The sequence below is a fragment of the Callorhinus ursinus genome, unplaced genomic scaffold (assembly GCF_003265705.2).
Source record: "Callorhinus ursinus isolate GAN/ISIS: 27379988/994484 unplaced genomic scaffold, GSC_fseal_2.0 scaffold20, whole genome shotgun sequence".
NCBI lineage: Eukaryota > Metazoa > Chordata > Mammalia > Carnivora > Otariidae > Callorhinus > Callorhinus ursinus.
In genome coordinates, this window is record NW_027397082.1 from 15,760,937 (window position 1) to 15,784,103 (window position 23,167).

The 23,167-nt window shown below is 41.3% G+C and overlaps 1 protein-coding gene across 2 annotated transcripts in view; it reads right to left on the reverse strand.

Annotated features, from left to right (window-relative positions):
- SORCS3 (sortilin related VPS10 domain containing receptor 3) overlaps window positions 1–23,167 on the reverse strand; it is a 615,618-nt gene that overhangs the window by 278,346 nt on the left and 314,105 nt on the right. For both annotated transcript variants that reach the window (XM_073904225.1, XM_025881120.2), the window contains exon 4: window positions 3,408–3,566. In XM_073904225.1, coding sequence (XP_073760326.1) covers window positions 3,408–3,566 — 159 coding nt within the window. The remainder of the gene's footprint in view (window positions 1–3,407; window positions 3,567–23,167) is intronic.

Below are 23,167 nucleotides of genomic sequence, written 5' to 3' on the forward strand. Positions count from 1 at the left end.
AGAGGAGCAGGAATCGGGAAGCTCCTAGGATGGCCAGAACTGAAGGACTTGGTCAAAAGCCCAGGTCAAGCTGAACAGGAAACAGAATAACTCTGCTATATTGTGACACATCAAAATTGGAGAGCCATGGCCCTCCAAAGGGTCAAGTGCAAGGTGCATTTGTCCCTACCTCCCCCCCCCCTTTGCAGCTTTGGAAGTTGGGAGGCTTGGGTGATCTCCCACAACCTGGCCTTGACCAGTACAAGGTAGCCACGTTTCCTAGCTGACTCACAACCTGCCATCCAGCGTCTCAACCAACACAAAGTTATGCGCATGTCTCAATTTCTACCTGCAATTTTGTTCTATCCAGAATGTATTTCCTTAATTCTCCAGCAGTGGCTTCACCAAGGGAGATCTCTTGGCAAGTCTCCTGCAGCTTTGAGGTAGCAATTTGGAAGGTAAAGCAATTGGATATTGTCCCTTTAAAATATCATTCAATTAGGTCTTTTGTAATACACACAACATAACGAGATAGCCTTACCGATTCTAAAGAAATTGCTAGTGCATTTCATCAAAGGCACAATAATGGAAACATCGATTCACTCCTCACCACAAACATCTCCCTTTGATGCTGCAGTTACCTTCCTACTCACACTTTTCATTTTCTCTAGAAGAAACCAGATGCCTCAATGCATGCACATCAGAGAAGGTTTCAGTCTGAAATAAGACATTTGTATATCAATCTCAACTCTCCATCCACTGCTGCATAGCATCCCTCTCCCTGACTCTAAACCAATAAATTAAAGAAAAACTCTTCTAAACCCTGGATGATGGAGGCTAGGTGTTTTATGCCAGCTCTGCAAAAGTTGCCAGGGGCATCATCTGCCTCCTCAGACCATTTATTTAAAAGAATGGCAGGGTACCAGTTAGAAACTTTATGGGCCTGAAGAACATTCAGCCACTTTATGCAAAAGACGTCAATAAGAAAGAGTACCTAAGGAATAATACATCCAGAAATGTGCAGTGTGATTAGGAAAATCCATCAATACCCACTGCCACATTTCCACATATTTTTACTATGTAAAAAAGCAGCCACCAAGCCTGAAAGTATTGTGAATGCATTATATCCACTAGACTACTTCATGAGCAATGCCCCGGATGTTCTCAGTGCTATGGAGATGAGGGAAAGGGATCCTCCTTCTAGATACACCCAAGGCATTCCGCTTTTGGTTTATCAACCTCTTGGCATGAGATGTCTAATCTAGCTTGTCTCTGTATAAATAAAAACATAGTTTAGGTTTTCTGAGTGTCGTCTAAGTAAATTACCATCCAGCCTTTAAAGATAGCCAAAAAATTTATTTTTTTTCAATATAGCTTCAAAATTCATAGCAATACGAAGCATCCAAACTCACAGACTACCTGACATTTGGCTAAGTCTTTCACACAATATCCACTTGATGCCATGAAAGAAATGTATTTGCAACGGCTTTTGCTTTGCAAATGTCATGTGGCTGTCCTTAGGGGATTGCATTAAGCACCTGGCACCCACCATGAGGCTCCATTAATGAGAGATATAAAGGTTATGCTGAAATTATTGTTTAAAGGTGCTGACATCTCTCTCTCTCTCTCTCTCTCTCTCTCTTTCTCTCTCTCTCACACACACACACTCACATTTAAAATCACATATTCAAATATATACTGAGTAGCAACTGTCTCAGGATTTAAGAGAGAAGAGAAGTAGTGAAGCTATTTCAATTAAGGTTAATCTGTGGATATCGCTACACAAGGCAGTGCTTATAATTATCTATTTTATCTAATTTATTTCACTGATTGATTCCACAACATGATTACCTAATAGTTTGGCATCAAGCACTGTACTAAGGTTCTATACTAAGGAAATACAAAGAAGAATAATCTAAACTCCCTTTTCTTAAGTATAAGTTGATCAGCTACAGCAGGCTTACCATAGCATTTATGCATCCATCCACTAATTTGTTCACCTCACAGATATTTACTGAGCACCTTTTAAGTACCAGGCACTGTGCTAGCCCTGGTGCTACATCCATGAGCAAAACCGGACATGGCCCTGCCCTCCTGGAGCTTGTAGTCTGGTGAGGAACACAGATAATCCAAAGATCACATAAGTCAACATAAAATCTCACCCATGACAGGCCCTCTGGAGGGGAAGTGGATGGCACTATGGGAAAGAACACCACAGAGCATCTAACTTTGTCAGGGAGTTTAGGGAAGACGTCCTGAGGAAGTAATACTAGATCTGTGATCTGACAGCGACAAAGTTGACTTCAGGGAAGAAGATTTAGGCCCAGGAATGGAGCCAGGAAGACAGCTGGGATGAAGAACTGAAAGAAGGACATTCAAGGGAACATGGTAATGGTGAGTGAAGTCGGAGGAGGGACCAGCTAAGGAGGTCCTAGTAGATTCTACAGAGGACTGTGGTCTTTTTTCTGTGAACAAGGAGAAAATGCGGAAATCCTAAGATCTACATTTGGGAAATAGATTGTTCAGGTTACAGTATAAACACACTGGAAGAGGCTCTGGTCGTCACTCGAATGACAGATATAACCTAGATTTGAGTGGTGGTGGTAACAGAAGTCCATGGAATTACGAGATGGCGATAGAATGATAGGTTAGAGATGCTAGGTTAGGAATGAGGAAGTATTAAAGATACCTCCTAGGTCTCTGACTTTTGCAACCAAATAGATAAAATTAGGGAAGACTGGAAGAGAACCAGCTATGCTGGAGGGAGACCAGAAGTCCATTTTTGGAATACATTGAATCAAGAGTCTTCTGAGACGTACAAGAGACAAGGTCAAGTACACAGCTGGATAAATGGATTGTGAGCTCGAAGAGGAGGACTTATTGGGTCATTATATCTTGAAGATACTTTTAGAAAACAACAAAATGTACATGTTCGAGACTTCCCTTCCTTTGAAAAACTAGAAAAAATTTTACCAAATCAACACAGCATGGTATGCTGGAACATTCCCTAGACTTGGAATCTGACAACATTCATTCCAACTGTGGCTCTTCCAACTACCAGCTGGGCAGGCTTGAACAAACATCTTAGCCCTTCAGCACCTTCGTTTACTACAAATCACTATAAAATTACTATGAATACACTTTTCCTACTTGCTTCACGGGGTTGTTTTAAAGGTCAAATGAGTAAAATTATAGAGGAAACCATCTTAAGCCTATGAAATGATGCAAAGCACTGCCAATAATAGACCTGCCTGCATAGTTTGATACTAAAGAGCCGAAAGGAAAGTTCGTTGCTGCAGACAAAATGAACCCGGTTGGAATGATGAAACGTCACTGAATCCCCTCCAACATCTGGACTAAGTAAACAAGTGCTTTTCACCAGGTGGTACCTGGGTGACAAGATCTGAATAAAGACAGTGTTTGTTCACCTTTTGATCCAGACTGTATGCCAGCACCCAGTCCTCCTGCTTGGGATGGAAGAGCAGGCTCTGGATGTAGAAAGTGAGCCGGTATTTCTGATACGTGGCCCCCTCATCTGAGCTGATTAATATGCTGCTCTCCATTTCAGGATCACTAAGAAGCATGATCTAAAGAAAGGAGAGGAGAGAAAATACAGATGGAGTTAGCATGAGAGAATAAATACAAGAAATTAAAGCATAAATATAAAGTCATCTGTACTTGTATATCACAGCACAGAAAGGGGCATGTGGGTCTCTATATGAAATATTGGCATTTTTTCCCTGATTTAGTCCTTCGTTGCTGAATGGAGCTAGAATATTATGCATGGTTAGGTCTGCATACAAATGAGGCTTCATTTTGTGATCTCCGTCTTATAGGTAGTTTCATTGTTGATGTTCATCTTTTAAGTAGCGAGAGCCTATTCTTATCGCCCTCTGTACCCTGACCTTGAGACCACCACACAAGCCCTCTGCCCCTCCCCCTCCCTCAATTCTCCAGGGCACTCTTCATCACCATTGTTCTTACCTGCCCTTTAGTCAGTGAAAAGGATCTCCCTCTTATCCCACTGTTTGTTTTGTTCTTTCTGAATGAATTGTTTGAGTGATTTAATTGACTTAAGTGGTTTCAATGATCCCTTTGTTCTAGATACTTTCCCAAAGCCCATATCCCCAAAGGCCCCTGGGGCAAAGACTGCTGCTCAATAAAGTGCATCATCCCTAAGCCAAAGGGACAGAATGGTGTAGTAGAAAGGCTTTGGCATCCAAGGGAGCAGATTCAAACTCAACGCTTCTCTGTTCATCTTGGGTCACCTTGGAAACCTACTTAACTCTAGAGGCCTCAGTTTCCACAACAATAATTGAGTAGCATGATATCCGAAAATGGCTTTGATACTTGGCATAACATACAGTCTTACAAGTGATCGCTCTAATTATCATTGACCTTTCAGTACTTAACGTAAAAGCCCCCTCCCATCAGCGCAGATTGGCTTCTACTTACAGTACCTCGAAGACACTGATCTCACTAACCCTGTGACTGACTTTCCAGTATTTAATCCAACAGACACTTAGAAGCTCGGACCTTTCCCGCAGTTGAACTCCTGACAGTGTTCGATAGCAATGGCAATTCCATCCTCCTTTCAGCATTCCCTTCCAGGGGCTTCCATAACATCAAGTTTGTCTTGTCTTCCTTTTCATCTGTTTTGAATCCTCAACCTTCTCTGATCTCCTTATAATAACGATCATTGCTAAACCCTCAGGGTAGACCCTCTTTTCTTTTTATTCAATGCACTGTTCCTCAGTGACTTCTTCCAAGCTTTATTTTTTTCAATTACCATCTTTCTGGGGACAACTCAAAAATTCAATCCGGACATGAGGTCTCCTCTCAGTCTCAGACTCAGCTTCCTGGCAGAATCTTCTATTTGGATGTCCACAAACACCTCAAACTCACCATGCCCCACAATGTCCCTGATCCCAGTCCTATCCCTTGCCCACCGTGTCCTGCCTGGCTCACTTCATGTTTCCACCAATGCTTTGATATAAAGCCAAGAACCTGAGATTCATCCTTGACTCCGCTTTCCCACTTGCCTCTGAAAGTACCCGTGTATTTTACCGATTAATTAGCTCTAAAATCAGATCCATTCTCTTCCTGCCATTGTAACTGCCATAGTCCAGAACGTGATAATCTCTACACTGGATTACTATAAAACACCCCTAGCCAATTTCAGTGCTGTCCCCACTTGCCCCCTATCCACTTTGTCACACTGTGGCCAGAACAACTATCCTATAATACAAATCTGATTCCAACATCCCCCTACATAAAACCATCCGATGGCTTATCATTGATCTTCCTATATTCTAAAATCCTTAAAACGGCCTAGCAAACTCTGCCCGCTGCTTTTGTCTCTGGCTTCATCAGCACCACAGCCCTTTTGACCTTTATTATCCAGCAAGACCCAGCTTCTTTGAGTTCCTCATGTTTGCTGAAGTGACTGAGCAAATGAGCTTATTCCTTCTTACCAGTTTTTCCTGTCTTTGGCGCTACTGCCATCAGTCAATAGGGCTACTTCTACACATGGTCTGAACCACAGGGCCCCAAGTACAAAATAAAGCCAAAAACCATTCCCAAACCATATAAAATAAAATTATTAAATAGCAGGATTTTAAAAATGTTACCCATAGCATATATTACTGTTATAAAGTAAGCTTTAAAACAGAGTCAATCCCTTTAACTGCAAAGATTCATAGTCCTTTTCCTCTTTTACTCCTTACAGCTTCCAAGACAAGCTTACTTTCTTTTTCTCAAATATTTGCTTTGGCTTCATTGAAATAAGTTATTACTAGTTATCAGCAGATTTTTAAGGAATGGGTGCAGTATAATATTTTTTTTTCATTCATACGTGAACAATCCAGGGGAAACGTTCTGAGGTGGATTTTTCATAGACAAAATAGCTTCACCTCCCTTGGCAATGTGAAGGGGTAGGGGCAGCAGATAAAAGCACCCCTGCTGCCCTTGAGAACACCTCAGAAGATGCATCCATTCTCCTCGTGAAGTCTGAGAGGACAAATACACTGAGGAAGAATGAAGCTTTCATCACCACCCTGACTTGCTTCCCACCACGTGCTGATGGGCTACGAAACAGGCAATGAAATCATTTTTCCCCTAGTACAGAGAAATTAAACTGCTTACTTTATGCAGGTATAAAGAAGCTTCATGCCTATGATTTTAATTAGAAGATAAGACCAACATCATAAATGGACTTTATTTTATAAACCGTGAGTTACTATATACTGAATAAGGGTTACCATCAAATATCTAGTGCAATGTACTCTCTTTCCCCCAGCAGTTTCCTTCTGGGTGCACGCACACACACACATACTTGCACACACACACATTTATCCACACACAAATGCTGCATGTATGTGTGCCACACACAAAAACATGCTCACACACACACCAATGCTGCATACAGGAGCACACATGCATACATTAACGAATTCATACGTAAGGCATATTGACGCTGCATGGTGGTTTTAGAGAGCTTTTGTTGGAAGAGCACATTTTTATTGCAACCTTTCTCTGACATTCTCATCAGAAATCCTTTCATATACTTTGATATCACTGGTAGTGTCTGTATTCAATCCCAGTTTCTGAGAAGAATGAAATGAAGGGAAACAGAAACCTGTATGTTCTGGATTTCGATTCTGCACCGGGCACCTCACCAGATACTTTATCAAACCCTCACACAAATTAGGTGAAGTATCGTCAGTTGTGTTTTATAGATAAGGAAACCGAGGCCCAGAGGAGGAAAGCAACTTGCCTACTACGTCCTCTGAGCAGCCCAAATGCCACTACCTGCCCCAACACTAACACTTCCTGCACCTTCTAGCCACAGCACTTCGCTCTCTTTGCCAAGGGACAAGGAGTCAGAGAAGCAAACCTGCATCCTTTTCTTAAGCATCTCTAAGAAATCTACCAAAAAGAAAAAAAAGCAGCTTCAAGAAAGGCCCTTTCCTCCTCTCATTCAGAGCCACCTCTGGCCTAGAGGCCATGAAGAATTAAATAAGTAGGAATCCAAAGAGGAAATAAAATGTTAGTGAAAAAAGAAAGGAAGGAAGGAAGGAAGGAAGGAAGGAAGGAAGGAAGGAAGGAAGGAAGGAAGGAAGGAAGGAAGGAAGGACAGACCATAATATTAAGATAAATATGAGAGCAAATGCCTCACCATAAGTTGTCTCAAGATAAAATATGGGTATTGTATTTTAATATACGACATATATAACAAAAACCATCCCAATTTTTACTATTAAGCAGGGATTTCAAACACAAATGCTCAAGAGGGCAAAGCAAGTAAAATAAGTAAATGAAGGAAAAAAAGCAAGACAAGGAGTGGTGAGGAATCTGCCAACATGAAAGGCACACACCTTTCCTTAAAACATCTAAAATTAGATTTTTTTTAAATTGTACCCAAATTAAATATGTCTGGGGACTGAATTTATGAACTAGGCAGGTGACTCTTATGAAGTTATGATAGTTTGCTTCTACTGAAACAAAGAAATGTACAACCCCCGCCCCTTAATTTTTAGTTACTGGTATGTAAGTATAAAACCTTCGGGGATGCCTTCAGATGTCTGTGCATTCTGCATTTGTGCGATTTGGACAATATGAACGGGGAAGAGTTTCCATTGGAGACTTTTGTCCTATTTTGCTTTTGCTTCGATTCTTTATCCAGCTTTTCCTGACGTAAGATCTGCAGTGGGGGTGTATGTGTGTACTGGAAGGGGAAAAGGGTATTTCAAATATGGTTTAGGAGAGTTATTAATGCTATAGGTTCTGGGGGCAGGTGGCTTAAGTTCAAATCCTCAGTCTACTACTTTGTGTGTAAACATGAGGATATTACTCATTTTTTTCCAAGTCTCTTACCTCATCTATAAAAAAAAAAAAGAGGAGATAATAATTGTATCTAACCCACAATGGTGTTGAGAGGATTAAATGAGATAATGATTCAAAGAGCTTAGCACAGGCGCATAACTGCTAAATAAACATTAATCTTTATCTTTAAATCACCCAGGGTAAGAGCGCAACTGGAGTCAGGAGCGATGCCAAGCAGGCTGGATACAAATTGAAGCAATTTGGGGATTATATGCCTCCCTCTTGGCTCCCATCATTCCTGAGCTTTGTGGATAAAAATGAAAGGGATCCATCGTGAGGGAAAGGGGAGTTGCTGTTCAGTGAACAGAGTTGCAGACAAAGTTCCAGAGCCCGGCTGTACAACAATCGTGCTCAGAGTTAACGACGCTGTATTGTAGCATTTGAAGAGCTTGATGAGAGAGCAGATCTCCTATTAGATGTTTTGGGGTTTTTTGTTTTTTTCTTGTTTTTTATTTTTTTTTAACAACAATTAGAAAAACCATGAAAGGGTAAAAGAGAAAAAAACTACATTTTACATTGCTGGTAATATTTTAAGAAAAATGCACTCTATTAGCACATAGCAACACTGCCACCATGAACACCCATCGGTAGGTAATTGTGAATGTGCTAAATTTATTTGTGGCTTTGAATGACCACTCTCTTCTCTTCAAAGGAAGATTCTTGGAGGAATTAAACACATCACCGAGCTACGTGTGAGAACCTTATACAACCAGTCTCTGTGGATTTGGCTGTTTACTGTATGTGAATTGTCTGTATCTCAGATTAGAACTGGACAAGCTTTAGAGTTTACCAACATTTGGAATATCTTTTTTTTTATGTGTAATTTTTTTTTGCAGGAAATTCCTCAGCAAGTTGAATAACAGCAGCCCTAATTGTAATGGGGTTTTGCAAACTGCAAGGGACTCACGTGGAATCCAGGAATCAGGCAGGGGCTGTGCTTAGCCAACTTATGATTTCAAAAGCCTGTTAAGTTTATTTGTACCTAAACCAGTCAAAATTAGTTTTGAAAATGTCAAAATCCTGCCCACAAATCTTTCCTCAACGCGCCCTTTCCTATTGTTTGGCATGGCTTACAATACCACTGGTGAATATGTTATTTTAGTCAATTATATCCTCTCTGTTCTGTCTGCCATCTATAAAATGGGTGAAAGCTAAAGGTTTCTCAGACTCTCACTCTGCCAGAAAGCTCGGAAATGCAAAGGAACAAATTGTAGTTCAATGCTTTGAAAATGGTCTCAGAATACAAGTAGAACTCCCTCTGAATAGAAAAGGAGAATTACTATAATTTACTGTATAATTGAGTCTTAATAGGAGACGCTTAGCACAGTTAGTGCTCAATAAGAAATAACAATAATATCAATACAAGCTCACAAAGAATGTAAGAAAGATGCTCTTTAAGCTGACCCCAAAACCAACTGACATAGTTGACATGTTGTTGAGTATTGACTTACACATAAATAGAGCCTATTATAGATAAGGCTTTTAATCACTATATAGCAACATACCAGCATTCACCACCACCCCCATCCATCCATCTATCTATCCATCTGTCCATCTATCTATTTATCCATCCATCCTCCATCTATCTAACACCTCTTATATCAGTGGTTCTCAACTGGGGCAGGAGTAGAGGACTTTCTGTCCCCAGGGGACATTAAGCGATGTATAGAGACATTTTAATTGCCACCATTGGAGGCAGGGGAGGGAGTTAATGGCACCTCGTGATGAAGGCCAGATATGTTGCTAAACACATTACAATATACAGGACAGAACCCCACAACAAATAATTAACCAACACAAAATGTCAATAGTACTGCTGTTGAGAAACCTTATCATAATATATACATTATACATACACACACACACACACACACACACACACACATACATATACATATAAATCCTCTTTTGAGAAAAATATATAAACTATGTATACATTTTACAGATACATATCAATGCATATTTATGCTTCTACATGTCTCTTTCACTTAGTACCATTTATACATGCCACTCAGTACATGCCACTCACTTTGCCAAGATTAGACTCCCTATCTTTCTACCCCCACCATCGTATTGAGCATGTTTCTCCTTGTCCTTCATGATTTAATATAAGCATCACCAATAAAGCAATAATCATTGAGGCCATTCAGGGGGGAAAAAGCACATGGATTAAAAAATGGCAAAGAACTTGAACAGACATTTTCCCTAAAAAACATACAAAAATTGGCCAAAAAGCACATGAAAACATGTTCATCATCAGTAATCATTAGGGAAACACAAATAAAAACCACAAATGAGACAGCACACCTGACATCCACTGGGATGGCTATGATCAAGAAAGATAAAAACTAAACCCTGAAAATAAGAAGTGGTGGTGAAGATGTAGAGAAATTGAAGCCTTCTTCATGGGAATGTAACACAGTACCGCTACCGTGGAAAACAGTATGGTGCTTCCTCAAAACATTAAAAATGGAATTTCATGCAAACCAGCATTTTCACTTCTGGATATATACCCCAAAGAATTGAAAGCAGGGTCTCGAAGAGATGTTTGTACACCCATGTTCGTTAAAGCATTATTCACAATAGCCAAAATGTGGAAGCCACCCAAGGGTCCACTGATGGAGGAATGGGTAAACAAAATGTGGCATATACACACAATGAGCTATTATTCAGTCTTAAGAAGGAAGGCGATCTGACACACGCTACAACATGTATGAAATTCAAGGACATTATGTCAAGCGAATCAAGCCAGTCACAAACAGACAAATACTACATGATTCCACTTACATGTGGTACCTAGAGTAGTCAAGTTCATATAGACTGAGAGTGGAATGATGGGTGGCTAAGGGAAAGAAGAATGAGGAGTTGCTTAACAGGTCGAGACTTTTAGATTTGCAAAATGATTGGAGTCCGAGACTGGTTGCACAACAATGGGAAGGTACTTAACTGAATGTACCCTTAAAAATGGTTTATGATGGTCAGTTTTATGTTATAAGCATTTTACCACAATTTTTTCAAAGAAACAGAAATAGAGGTCCCTGGGTGGCACAGTCAATTAAGCGTCCAACTCTTGGTTTCAGCTCAGTTCACGATCTAGAGGTCGTGGGATTGAGCCCCATGTGGGGCTCTGCGCTCAGTGCAGAATCGGCTTCAGATTCTTTCCCCCACTCCCTCTGCCCCTCCCCACTCACACTGGCTCTCTCTATCTCTCAAATAAATAAATAAACCTTTTTTAAAAAAACCCACAAAAATAAAAATAGACAATTAGGCATGAAATGACATAAAACAATGTGTTGAGGAAAATATAAAACTAATCAAACAAACACATAAACACTACTTACTCAACCATAATTTTCTGAGTCTTTGCGTCAGGCTCTATTATAAGGACTGGAATAAGAGCAATAATCAAACCAAATGAGAATCCCTGCCCTCAAAAAGCATACACGCTAGTGGGGGAAGAAGAGGCAATAAGCTAACAAATAAGTACAGTATGTCGCTTATCAGATGGAGATAAGTCCTTCAGAGCAAAATAAAGCAGGAACGGAGATAGGAAGTGCTGAAGAAGAAGGTCTACAGTTTCACCACTCCGGAAAGGCTCACTGAGAAGGTGACATTAGAAAAAGGGTGTAATTTTCACTCTCGTCCTCCAAAATTGTACCGAGAGCTTGCAGGGAACAAAAGCTCCTGAGAGCAAACCCGAGCAGATTACTTAGCCCAGACAGACAAGGGCAGGGCAATTCCACCTCCGGCAAGGACATTTGGGAACCACGGCAACAGGCCCCTCTCCCAGAAGATCAGCACGAACAGCCAGCAAGCCAACATCAAGTTTACCGATCAAGGAGAACGGGAGAACTCCAGCGCTAGGGGAATACTGCACATAGAATTCATGGCTTTTTTTACCATGATTAATTAGTTTTTCAAAGTTAATTTTTTTACTGTTTTTTTTTTAATTTTCCTTTTTCCCTTTTTCAACCAATATCTTATCAATCCCTTTTTTTAAAAAAAATTTTTACTTTTCATTTTTAGAGTCATATTTTATACCTTCAGAGTAGTTACCCTTATTTTTGGCATATATATATAACTTGTTCTCTCTTTAAAATTTTGAGATACACTTTCTTCTAACAGATCAAAATATACCCTAAATCACTAGTGTATGGCTTTGTTCTAGTCTCCTGCCTAATCACATTCTCTCCCTTTATTTTTTCTTTTTTTTATAATCTTTCGTTTTTCAAACAACTTCTTATCTTATCAATTCCTTTTATAAAATCTTTTATAATTTTCATCTTTACATTCATCTTCCATCCCTTCATTGTATCAACCCTTATTTGGTACATATATGTCTTTCTTCCTTTAAAATTTGAAGACGCACTTTTTTCTAACAGACCAAAATACGCCCAAAATATAGTGTGTGGCACTGATCTATGCACTAGCCTGATCATATTTGATCATATTCTCTTTTTTTTTTGTATTCTTCTGTTTTGGTTTTTATCTTTTTCTTTTTGTTTTTTTCTCTTTCTTTTTTCTTTCTTTCCCTTTCTTTTCCCCTGGTTTCAGGTCTTTTCTGATTTGTATAGAGTATATTTGCTGGGGATGTTCTAAAACTGTTAGCATTATGTTCTCACATTCATCTTTTTTCCTCTGGACAAAATGACAAGACGAAAAATGTCACCTCAGCGAAAAGAACAAGAGGTAATACCGTCAGCCAGGGACCTATTCAATACGGATATTAGTACGATGTCGGACCTAGAGTTCAGAATCATGAGTTTAAAGATACCAGCTGGGCTTGAAAAAAGTGTGGAAGTTATTAGAGAAACCCTTTCTGGAGAAATAAAAGAACTAAAATCTAACCAAGTCGAAATCAAAAAGGCTATTAATGAGGTGCATTCAAAAATGCGGGCACTAACTGCTAGGATAAATGAGGCAGAAGAGAGAATCAGCGATATAGAAGACAAAATGAAGGAAAATAAACAGGCTGAGAAAAAGAGAGAGAAACAACTACAGGATCACGAGGGCAGAATTCGAGAGATAAGCGATACGGTAAGATGAAACAACATTAGAAAAATTGGGATCCCAGAAGAAGAAGAAAGAGAGAGAGGGGCAGAAGGTATATTGGAGCAAATTATAGCAGAGAACTTCCCTAATGTGAGGAAGGAAACAGGCATCAAAATCCAGGAGGCACAGAGAACCCCCTTCAAAATCAATAGTAGGTCAACACCCTGACATATAATAGTAAAACTTACGAGTCTCAGAGACAAAGAGAAAATCCTGAAAGCAGCTCAGGAGAGGAGGTATGTAACCTACAATGGTACAAATATTAGATTGACAACATACCTATCCATATAGACCTGGCAGGCCAGAAAGGACTGGCATGATATCTTCAGAGCACTAAATGAGAAAAATATGCAGCCAAGAATACTATATCCAGCTAGGCTGTCACTGAAAATAGAAGGAGAGATAAAAAGCTTCCAGGACAAACAAAAACTAAAGGAATTTGCAAACACGAAACCAGCCCTACAAGAAATATTGAAAGGGGTCCTCTAAGCAAAGAGAGAACCTAAAAGCAGCATAGATCAGAAAGGAACACAGACAATATACAGTAACAGTCACCTTACAGGCAATACAATGGCACTAAATTCATACCTTTTAATAGTTACCCTGAACGCAAATGGGCTCAATGCCCCAATCAAAAGACACAGGCTATCAGATTGGATTAAAAAACAAGACCCATCAATATGCTGTGTGCAAGAGACTCATTTTAGACCCAAAGACACCCCCAGATTGAAAGTGAGGGGGTAGAAAACCATTTACCATGCTAATGGACACCAGAAGAAAGCTGGGGTGGCAATCCTTATATCAGACAAATTAGATTTTAAAACAAAGACTGTAATGACAGATGACGAAGGACAATATATACTACTTAAAGGGTCTATCCAACAAGAAGATCTAACAGTTGTAAATATCTATGCCCCGAACATGGGAGCAGCCAATTATATAAGGCAATTAATAACAAAAGCGAAGAAACACATTGACAACAATACAATAATAGTGGGGGACTTTAACACCCCCCTGACCGAAATGGACAGATCATCTAAGCAAAAGATCAACAAGGAAATAAAGACTTTAAATGACACACTGGACCAAATGGACTTCACAGACATATTCAGAACATTCCATCCCAAAGCAACGGACTACACATTCTTCTCTAGGGCCCATGGAACATTCTCCAGAATTGATCACATCCTAGGTCACAAATCAGGTCTCCACCAGTACCAAAAGATTGGGATCATTCCCTGCATATTTTCAGAAGACAATACTTTGAAACTGGAACTCAATCACAAGAGGACAGTCAGAAAGAACTCAAATACATGGAAGCTAAAGAGCATCCTACTAAAGAATGAATGGGTCAATCAGGAAATTAAAGTAGAATTAAAAAAATTCATGGAAACCAATGAAAATGAAAACACAACTGTTCAAAATCTTTGGGATACAGCAAAGGCAGTCCTGAGAGGAAAGTATATAGCAATACAAACCTTTCTCAAGAAACAAGAAAGGTCTCAAATACACAAACTAACCCTGCACCTAAAGGAGCTGGAGAAAGAACAGCAAAGAAAGCCTAAACCCAGCAGAAGAGAAATAATAAAGATCAGAGCAGAAATCAATGAAATAGAAACCAAAAGAACAGTACAATAGATCAACGAAACTACGAGCTGGTTCTTTGAAAGAATTAACAAGATTGATAAACTCCTGGCCAGACTTATCAAAAAGAAAAGAGAAAGGACCCAAATCAACAAAATCATGAATGAAAGAGGAGAGATCACAACCAACACCAAAGAGATACAATTATAAGAACATATTATGAGCAACTCTATGCCAGCAAATTAGATAACCTGGAAGAAATGGGTGCATTCCTAGAGATGTATCAACTACCAAAATTGAGCCAGGAAGAAATAGAAAACCTGAACAGACCTATAACCACTAAGGAAATTGAAGCAGTCATCAAAAACCTCCCAAAAGACAAAAGCCCAGGGCCAGATGGCTTCCCAGGCGAATTCTATCAGACATTTCAAGAAGAATTAATACCTATTCTCCTGAAACTGTTCCAAAAAATAGAAATGGAAGGAAAACTTCCAAACTTATTTTATGAGGCCAGCATTAGTTTGATCCCAAAACTAGACAAAGACCCCATCAAAAAAGAGAATTACAGACCAATATCCTTGATGAACATGGATGCAAAAATTCTCACCCAAATCCTAGCCAATAGGATCCAACAGTACATTAAAAGGATTATTCACCATGACCAAGTGGGATTTATCCCTGGGCTGCAAGGATGGTCAACATCCGCAAATCAATCAACGTGATACAATACATTAACAAAAGAAAGAACAAGAATCCTATGATCCTCTCAATAGATGCAGAAAAAGCATTTGACAAAGTACAGCGTCCTTTCTTGATCAAAACTCTTCAGAGTATAGGGATAGAGGGTACCTACCTCAATATCATAAAAGCCATCTATGAAAAACCTACAGCGAATATCATTCTCAATGGGGAAAAGCTGAGAGCTTTTCCCCTAAGGTCAGGAACGCGGCAGGGATGTCCACTCTCACCACTGCTATTCAACATAGTATTAGAAGTCCTAGCCACAGCAATCAGACAACACAAAGAAATCAAAGGCATCCAAATCGGCAAAGAGGAAGTCAAACTCTCACTCTTTGCAGATAATATGATACTGTATGTGGAAAACCGAAAAGACTCCACCCCAAAACTGCTAGAACTCATACAGGAATTCAGTAAAGTGGCAGGATATCAAATCAATGCACAGAAATCAGTGGCATTCCTATACACGAACAACAAGACAGAAGAGAGAGAAATCAAGGAGTCGATCCCATTCACAATTGCACCTAAAACCATACGATACCTAGGAATAAATCTAACCAAAGAGGCAATGGGATCTGTACTCAGAAAACTATAAAATACTCAGGAAAGAAATTGAAGAAGACACAAAGAAATGGAAAAACGTTCCATGCTCATGGATTGGAAGAACCAACATTGTGAAGATGTCAATGCTACCTAGAGCAATCTACACATTCAATGCAATCCCCATCAAAATACCATCCACTTTTTTCAAAGAAATGGAACAAATAATCCTAAAGTTTGTATGGAACCAGAAGAGACCCCGAATAGCCAGAGGAATATTGAAAAAGAAAAGCAAAGCTGGCGGTATCACGATTCTGGACTTCCAGCTCTATTCCAAAGCTGTCATCATCAAGACAGTATGGTACTGGCACAAAAACAGACACATAGATCAACGGAACAGAATAGTGAGCCCAGAAATGGACCCTCAACTCTATGGTCAGCTCATCTTTGACAAAGCAGGAAAGAATGTCCAATGGAAAAAAGACAGTCTCTTCAACAAATGGTGTTGGGAAAATTGGACAGACACATGCAGAAGAATGAAACTGGACCATTTCCTGACACCACACACAAAAATAGACTCCAAATGGCTGAAAGACCTAAACGTGAGATAGGAGTCAAAAAAAATCCTAAAGGAGAACACAGGTAGCAACCTCTTCGACCTCAGCTGCAGCAACTTCTTCCTAGAAACATCGCCAAAGGTAAGGGAAGCAAGGGCAAAAATGAGCTATTGGTATTTCATCAAGATAAACAGCTTTCGCACAGCAAAAGAAACAGTCCACAAAACCAAAAGACAACCGACAAAGGGCTAGTATCCAAAATGTATAAAGAACTTATCAAACTCAACACCCAAAAGAACAAATAATCCAATCAAGAAATGGGCAGAAGACATGAACAGACATTTTTCCAAAGAAGACATTCAAATGGCCAACAGACACATGAAAAAGTGCTCAACATCACTCGGCATCAGGGAAATCCAAATCAAAACCTCCATGAGATACCACCTCACACCAGTCAGAATGGCTAAAATTAACAAATCAGGAAACGACAGATGTGGGTGGGGATGCGGAGAAAGGGGAACCCTCCTACACTGTTGGTGGGAATGCAAGCTGGTGCAAACCCTCTGGAAAACAGTATGGAGGTTCCTCAAACAGTTGAAAATAGAGCTATCATACGATCCAGCAATTGCACTACTGGGTATTTACCACAAAGATGCAAACGTAGGGATCCGAAGGGGTACGTGCACCCCAATGTTTATGGCAGCAATGTCCACAATAGCCAAACTGTGGAAAGAGCCAAGATGTCCATCGACAGATGAATGGATAAAGAGGTGGCATATATACACAATGGAATATTATGCAGCCATCAAAAGGAATGAGATCTTGCCATTTGCAACGACGTGGATGGAACTGGAGGGTGTTATGCTGAGTGAAATAAGTCAATCAGAGAAAGACATGTATCACATGACCTCACTGATATGAGGAATTCTTAATCTCAGGAAACAAACTGAGTGTTACTGGAGTGGTTGGGGGTGGGAGGGATGGGGTGGCTGGGTGATAGACATTGGGGAGGGTATGTGCTACGGTGAGCGCTGTGAATTGTGCAAGACTGTTGAATCACAGATCTGTACTTCTGAAACAAATAACGCAACAAAATTTAAAAAAAAAGAAAAAGAAGAAGATAACAGGAGAGGAAGAAAAGGGGAGTATGTCAGAGGGGGAGACGAACCATGAGAGATGATGGACTCTGAAAAACAAACTGAGGGTTCTAGAGGGGAGGGGGCGAGGGGGATGGGTTATCCTGGTGATGGGTATTGAGGAGGGCAGGTTCTGCATGGAGCACTGGGTGTTATGAACAAACAATGAATCATGGAACACTGCACCAAAAACTAATGATGTAATATATGGTGATTAACATAACAATAAAAAAATTAAAAAAAAAAAAGAAACATGGCTGTGGAAAGGCTAGGTTTAAGATACCTAACAGACATCCAAAAGGGGCCATTAAGTAGACAATGGGTAGACAAGGCTCATTTTCAGAGAGTGGGCTGGCCTGCAGATAGGAATTTACAAGGTATCCGTGCTTGAATAGCATTTAAAGATGGGAATCTGCAGATCAACAAGACAGCAAATGGAAAAATGAGCTCTCGTGCCCTGTTGAAGGGTCAAAGAGATAAGAGGGCACCAGAAAAGGAGTGTGAGAAGGGAAGGAAAACCCCAAAGAATACAGTGTCCTCAAAACCTTGAACACAAGGAAAGAGAGGTTCTCAGAGAAGAGAGTATTCAACTGTGGCAAATGCGGTTGACAGTTAAGTGGGATGAGCACCGAGAATTGACCACTGAACCCAGCAACCTGGAGGACACTGGTGACCATGGCAAAGGCAGTGGAGTGAAGTAAGCAGATAATCGGTGTGGATGCGAGTAGAAGTTGGCATGACCCTTCTGGAAAGCATAGTGGCAAGATGGAACCAGACTCTTATAAATATTCATACCTTTGATCCTGTCATTACTCTTCTAGGATTCTGTCCAAGGAAACCATCAGGGACCCAATAAAAGGCTAATGCACCTATAAGATCATCTCAGGGTTATTTATAATAATAAAAAACTGGAAACAACACAAGTATCTGATAGAATGATTAAATAAAGTAGGCCAAACACATTCAATGGAATATTATGCAGCCATTCAGTATGAATTCAAATAGTTTTATGACACGTGAAAAATAATCAGATGCTTAAGCAGTGTGTATAAAAGCAGGCTGAAAACACGTAAGGCATAATCTCAATTTTGTTAAATGTTGTTTATATCCCATGCCTATATTTATACATAAACAACTCGAAGGAAAATTCACTACATGTTGGTAGTTACAACTACGTGGCCAGATCATAAGTAATTTTTATTTTTTCTTTACACTTTCCTATTCTTCCCAAATATTCTGCAAATAGAGCTGATATTATCTTCATAATAATGATTTTCCCTCTCTCTCTTCACACACATACACTCTATCCCATTATAGCCCTTTCAAGAATCTCAACAGGTTTATGCTACCCACTGCCTGCTCTTGGAAAAACTGGGGAGCTGGATAAGTATCTGTGCACACTGTAAGCACTGCTCTGAGCACAGGGAAAGTGTGGGGGGAAGGTAAGATACTGAGGAGACGTACATGGAGACGGCAACGAGAGTAACTCCCAACTCAGGACTGATGATACTCCTGACATGCTCTCTGGAGCAGGAACCCCTGGTGCCCACCTACTCTCCATGCTTTAAACCATCCAGCCCACCTTGCACTGCAGGTTGCATCCGCCCCAGTCTAGCTCTGAACGTGGTGTTTCCTCTCTAGAAGAAATTCCAGTACCCCTTACAGGTCATGAAAACCAAGCTTGGCACCTCAGACACTTCACAACAGAGTTTCCATATTGCTCTCAGGCTTGACCATGACAACACAACCATGTGCTCTACCAAATACTCCCCAGAAAGTTTTGTTCAAATCACTATGCCTTACCCTAACATTCCTGTCTTGGCTCATGCTACTCTTGAGCCTGGACAGCCCAGCATCCTCCCTGCCCATTCTTTCCTTCAAGGCCCATTTTCATCCCTTCCATTCCGTGAAGTGTCCTGAATACACCAACAGAACAATCTCTGCATTCCATGAACTCCGTTGGCCAATTTGTTATCACACTGAACCATGATTTTACATTTAAAATACCTGAAAATTTCAGGGCGCCTGGGTAGCACAGTTGCTTGAGTGTCTGACTCAGATCGTGATCTCAGGGTCATGAGATCGAGGCCCGTGTTGGTCTCCAGGCTCAGCATAGAGTCTGCTTAAGATTCTCTCCCTCCCTCTCCCTCTGCCCCTCCTGCTCACACTTGCGTGTGCTCTCTCTAAAATAAATAAATAAATCTTTAAAAAAATAAAATATCTGAAAGGTTCTAAGTATTTTTATATATTTAAAAACATTAGCTACATTTTGTTTCCCTTGTATTCCTCTCACTTGACCACCTAGATATTCCGTTCCTCAAAGGCATAGAGCGTCACTCATTTCACGCTCCAGTTTTCTTTGCTGGGCTCAGGAAAGAACACGCTCAATAAACATCTGATGCATGGCTGAGGGAAGGTCACTCAAGGGTCTCTGAGTTTGCCTGACCAACTATTCAATGCACTGTATTTGTGACTTACCAGCACCCTAGCCAGAAAAGCTCGCTCCAACTGAATAAAAGTAGTCAGCAAAACCTTTACCGGAAGCGCTGTGGGCGGCCCGGGCATTATGAGCCCCACCTACAGTACTCAGGGCAGCAAGCCCCTCTCCACTGCAATACCTCTTTTGTGGAAATACAGATAAATTTAACACATCGATAGCCATATACTTTTTCAGCAAGGTGTTTACTTCCAATATTTTAAAAAAGCAAGTCCACCCCGGGGGAGAGAAGGAAAAAGAAGTTTCACAATTAAAAAATAATGATAATAATAAAACTGAAGTCTATAGGATTTGGGTTAGAAGTAATTTGCATTACTTCTGTTGGATTATTTTTCATGTTTTGTTTTGGTTCCATGCAGGGGCTTTGATTTGCTCCTTTTGTCCTTGCCACATTAGGAGCACTAAAGAAAGATGCAAACCCAGCTGTGGACTCCCGCCCTCAGAAGGAGTGTGCGGAGACAGGGCTTAGGTGGGCAGCAGACATGGGATCTGGCACAACGTTGTCACGGGCACAGATAATAGCCAGGTGCTTTAGGAGAGGTTTGATAAATAACAAAACAGTTGCATCAAGATCATCCAAGGTGTTTGCTGTTTCGAGCATCCAAGTCGCTACTGTGCATGTCTGAGAATGGGGTGGAACCCCAGAGTGAAGAGTCACTGCTTCAACTCCTAAAATCACAAAGGCAATGGCTATAGGAAGAGATAGAGAAAACAATGCTCACCAGCATGCCTACTATCTGCCACAGAACAAACCCTAATTCATAAGCATCTTGTTAAATCTGCGTGGGAAGGACATCCTGAAAGATTCCAGGGTACAAAGGATGGTAAGTGGAAATTAATTGCACAGTACCCATTATGACTAATTTAAGAATTGCAGATTGTCACTGATACAGTATTTATTTAGTGTGCTGTCTTTACTGTTTAATTCAGTGAACATTAAAAAAAAGGCGGGGGGGGGGGACAAGGGCTTTTGTAAATTCACCTGCTAATCGTATTTTTCCCTTTGGATCTTATTCTTCATATGAGAAGCCACTGACCTGGGCAATTTTCAGGGACCTAACACTAGATATTTGGGAAAGATTATTTTAGTTAAGAGGGCAGATGACCTTTAGGTGGGTTATAGGTAGTATCCCATGTCCTGATCGGGTTAGAAGAGACTATTCAGTCAAGGGCATCACTGGTACTAGTAGCAAGGTCACTGCATTCAGGGAGCATCACCTTGCCCAGTAAGAATGCTGCTCATGTGAACACACGTTAGAGCTCAACTTCCCACACCCCACTCACTGCCCACACTTCGGAGGGGCAGGAAGGAGCTCACATAGAGCTAAACACTAGATGTGATCAACAATGAACAAGGCAACTTTCCAAGGGAACTTTGGGGCCAATGACCCACATAAGAGCCAGGCTATAATAACTGATGGCACCTTATAGTCCTTCCCCAGTACGGGAATTGGCCCAAGAAAGGGAAAGGGGGTACCAATCCCATTTTCCCAGGGGGGAGACATTCAGCTACCAGAAAGAGAAAACAAAATGGAGCCAGACCATGCAAGGAGCTGCAAGACCCTTGAAGCACTTGGTCTCTCGTTTCTACCCGCATCTCAAGACACCTGCTCTGCATCCCTTCACCTCAGGACAGGCTACACAATATCACAGGCTCTGAGTTGCATTGAATTTTATCGTTTGCCAAGTCCTTCCACAGATATTCTCTCCTTGATCCTCTCTCTCTCTCTCTCCTCCCTGGGGAAGCCAGGCCAGGTACTACTGCCTACTGTATTCACTTCCTAGTGCTGGGGACAGATGACCACAAACTTAGTGGCTTAAAACAATATAATTCCGTATCTCACAATTCAGATGTCAAAAGCCCCAAATAGGTCTTGCTGGGCTGAAACCAAGGTGTTGTTAGCAAGGCTCAGCTCTTTTCTGAAAGCTCTGGGGGAGAATCTGGTTTCACGCCTGTTCCAGCCTCTAGAGGCTGGCTGCCCACATTCCTTGGCTCCTGGCCACTTTTCATCTTCAAAGCCAGCAATGGCCAGGCCAGTCTTTCTCCTATGGCTTCCCTCTGACTGCTCTCTCCTTCTCTCCCAGGAGCCAAAGACTCCTATGAGTCCAATCATCCATCAGGAGAATCCAGAGTACTCTCCTTATTTTAATGTCTGCTGACTCAACGTCAGCCATTTATAGGTTTTGAAGATTTAATTGAAGATCTAATTCATCAGCCGTAATTCCATCTAGACTTTAATCCCCCCTTTGCCATGTGACCTAACACATTCTCAGATTCTAGGGGTGAGGACATCTTTGGGAGGCCAGGAGCCTGCCTCTCACCCCCTATCCTATGGGCAAGGAACCATCACAGAGGGCGCTGAGTGCCTTCCTGGAGGTCACAGCTAGTTACTGTGGGAAAACTGGGCTCAAACTCGGAACTTTACCTCTGGAGTTGAATGCTTCCTGCCACACTGCCCTTTTCAGGAAGCTCAGTACAAGTGAGCAACAGGACTCAGCAAGGGCATGACAAAGAGTGCAGGCGAACAAAGGCAGAAAACCGTCAAAGCCTTCCCTCCACCGTTCTCTTCCTTTTGTTTTCTTCCTTTCAGCTGCAAATCGGACCCTTTTCTCCCCGAACAAAAGAAACTGTGGCAGTTGGTGTGCTTATTTGCTTCCGGTAGGGGTTTTAAGAGTTCCTGTTGGTTGTCTGGGATGCTTCCTCTCTTTCCCAAAGTGAAGCAGGTGGGGAGGGGGCAGACAGGTAGCGATCTCCCCAGGCAGGCCCTCCCCTCTCCGTAATGACCCCTCATCCTGTGCCAGGTGGTCCCCAGGCGGGCAGGAAAGAGAAAGCCACCATCACAGGAATAACCAGAGCGGAGGGCCTCACAGGGAACAACACACTGAGCCCCAGCTGCCTAGGTTGGGGAGGGTGGGCCGAGGCAGGAGAGGAGCAGGGCTGACCGGGAAGAGATGGAGGGGCCCGACGATGCCCTTCTTCTTCCCTCTGTGACTGCCTTGTGTGAGTGAGTGTGTGTGTGTGTGTGTGTGTGTGTGCATGTGCTTTCTTTCCTCAGCGCTCAAAGGAAGAAAACCAACACCACACATCGCCTCACCAACTTTCTGTTGTGGTTCAGGATAGCGCAGCACATTTGTCAAAAGGTCCAACTGCCACTTCTAATTCCAAAGCTCCGCAAAGAATCCACCCCTATGGTGATTTA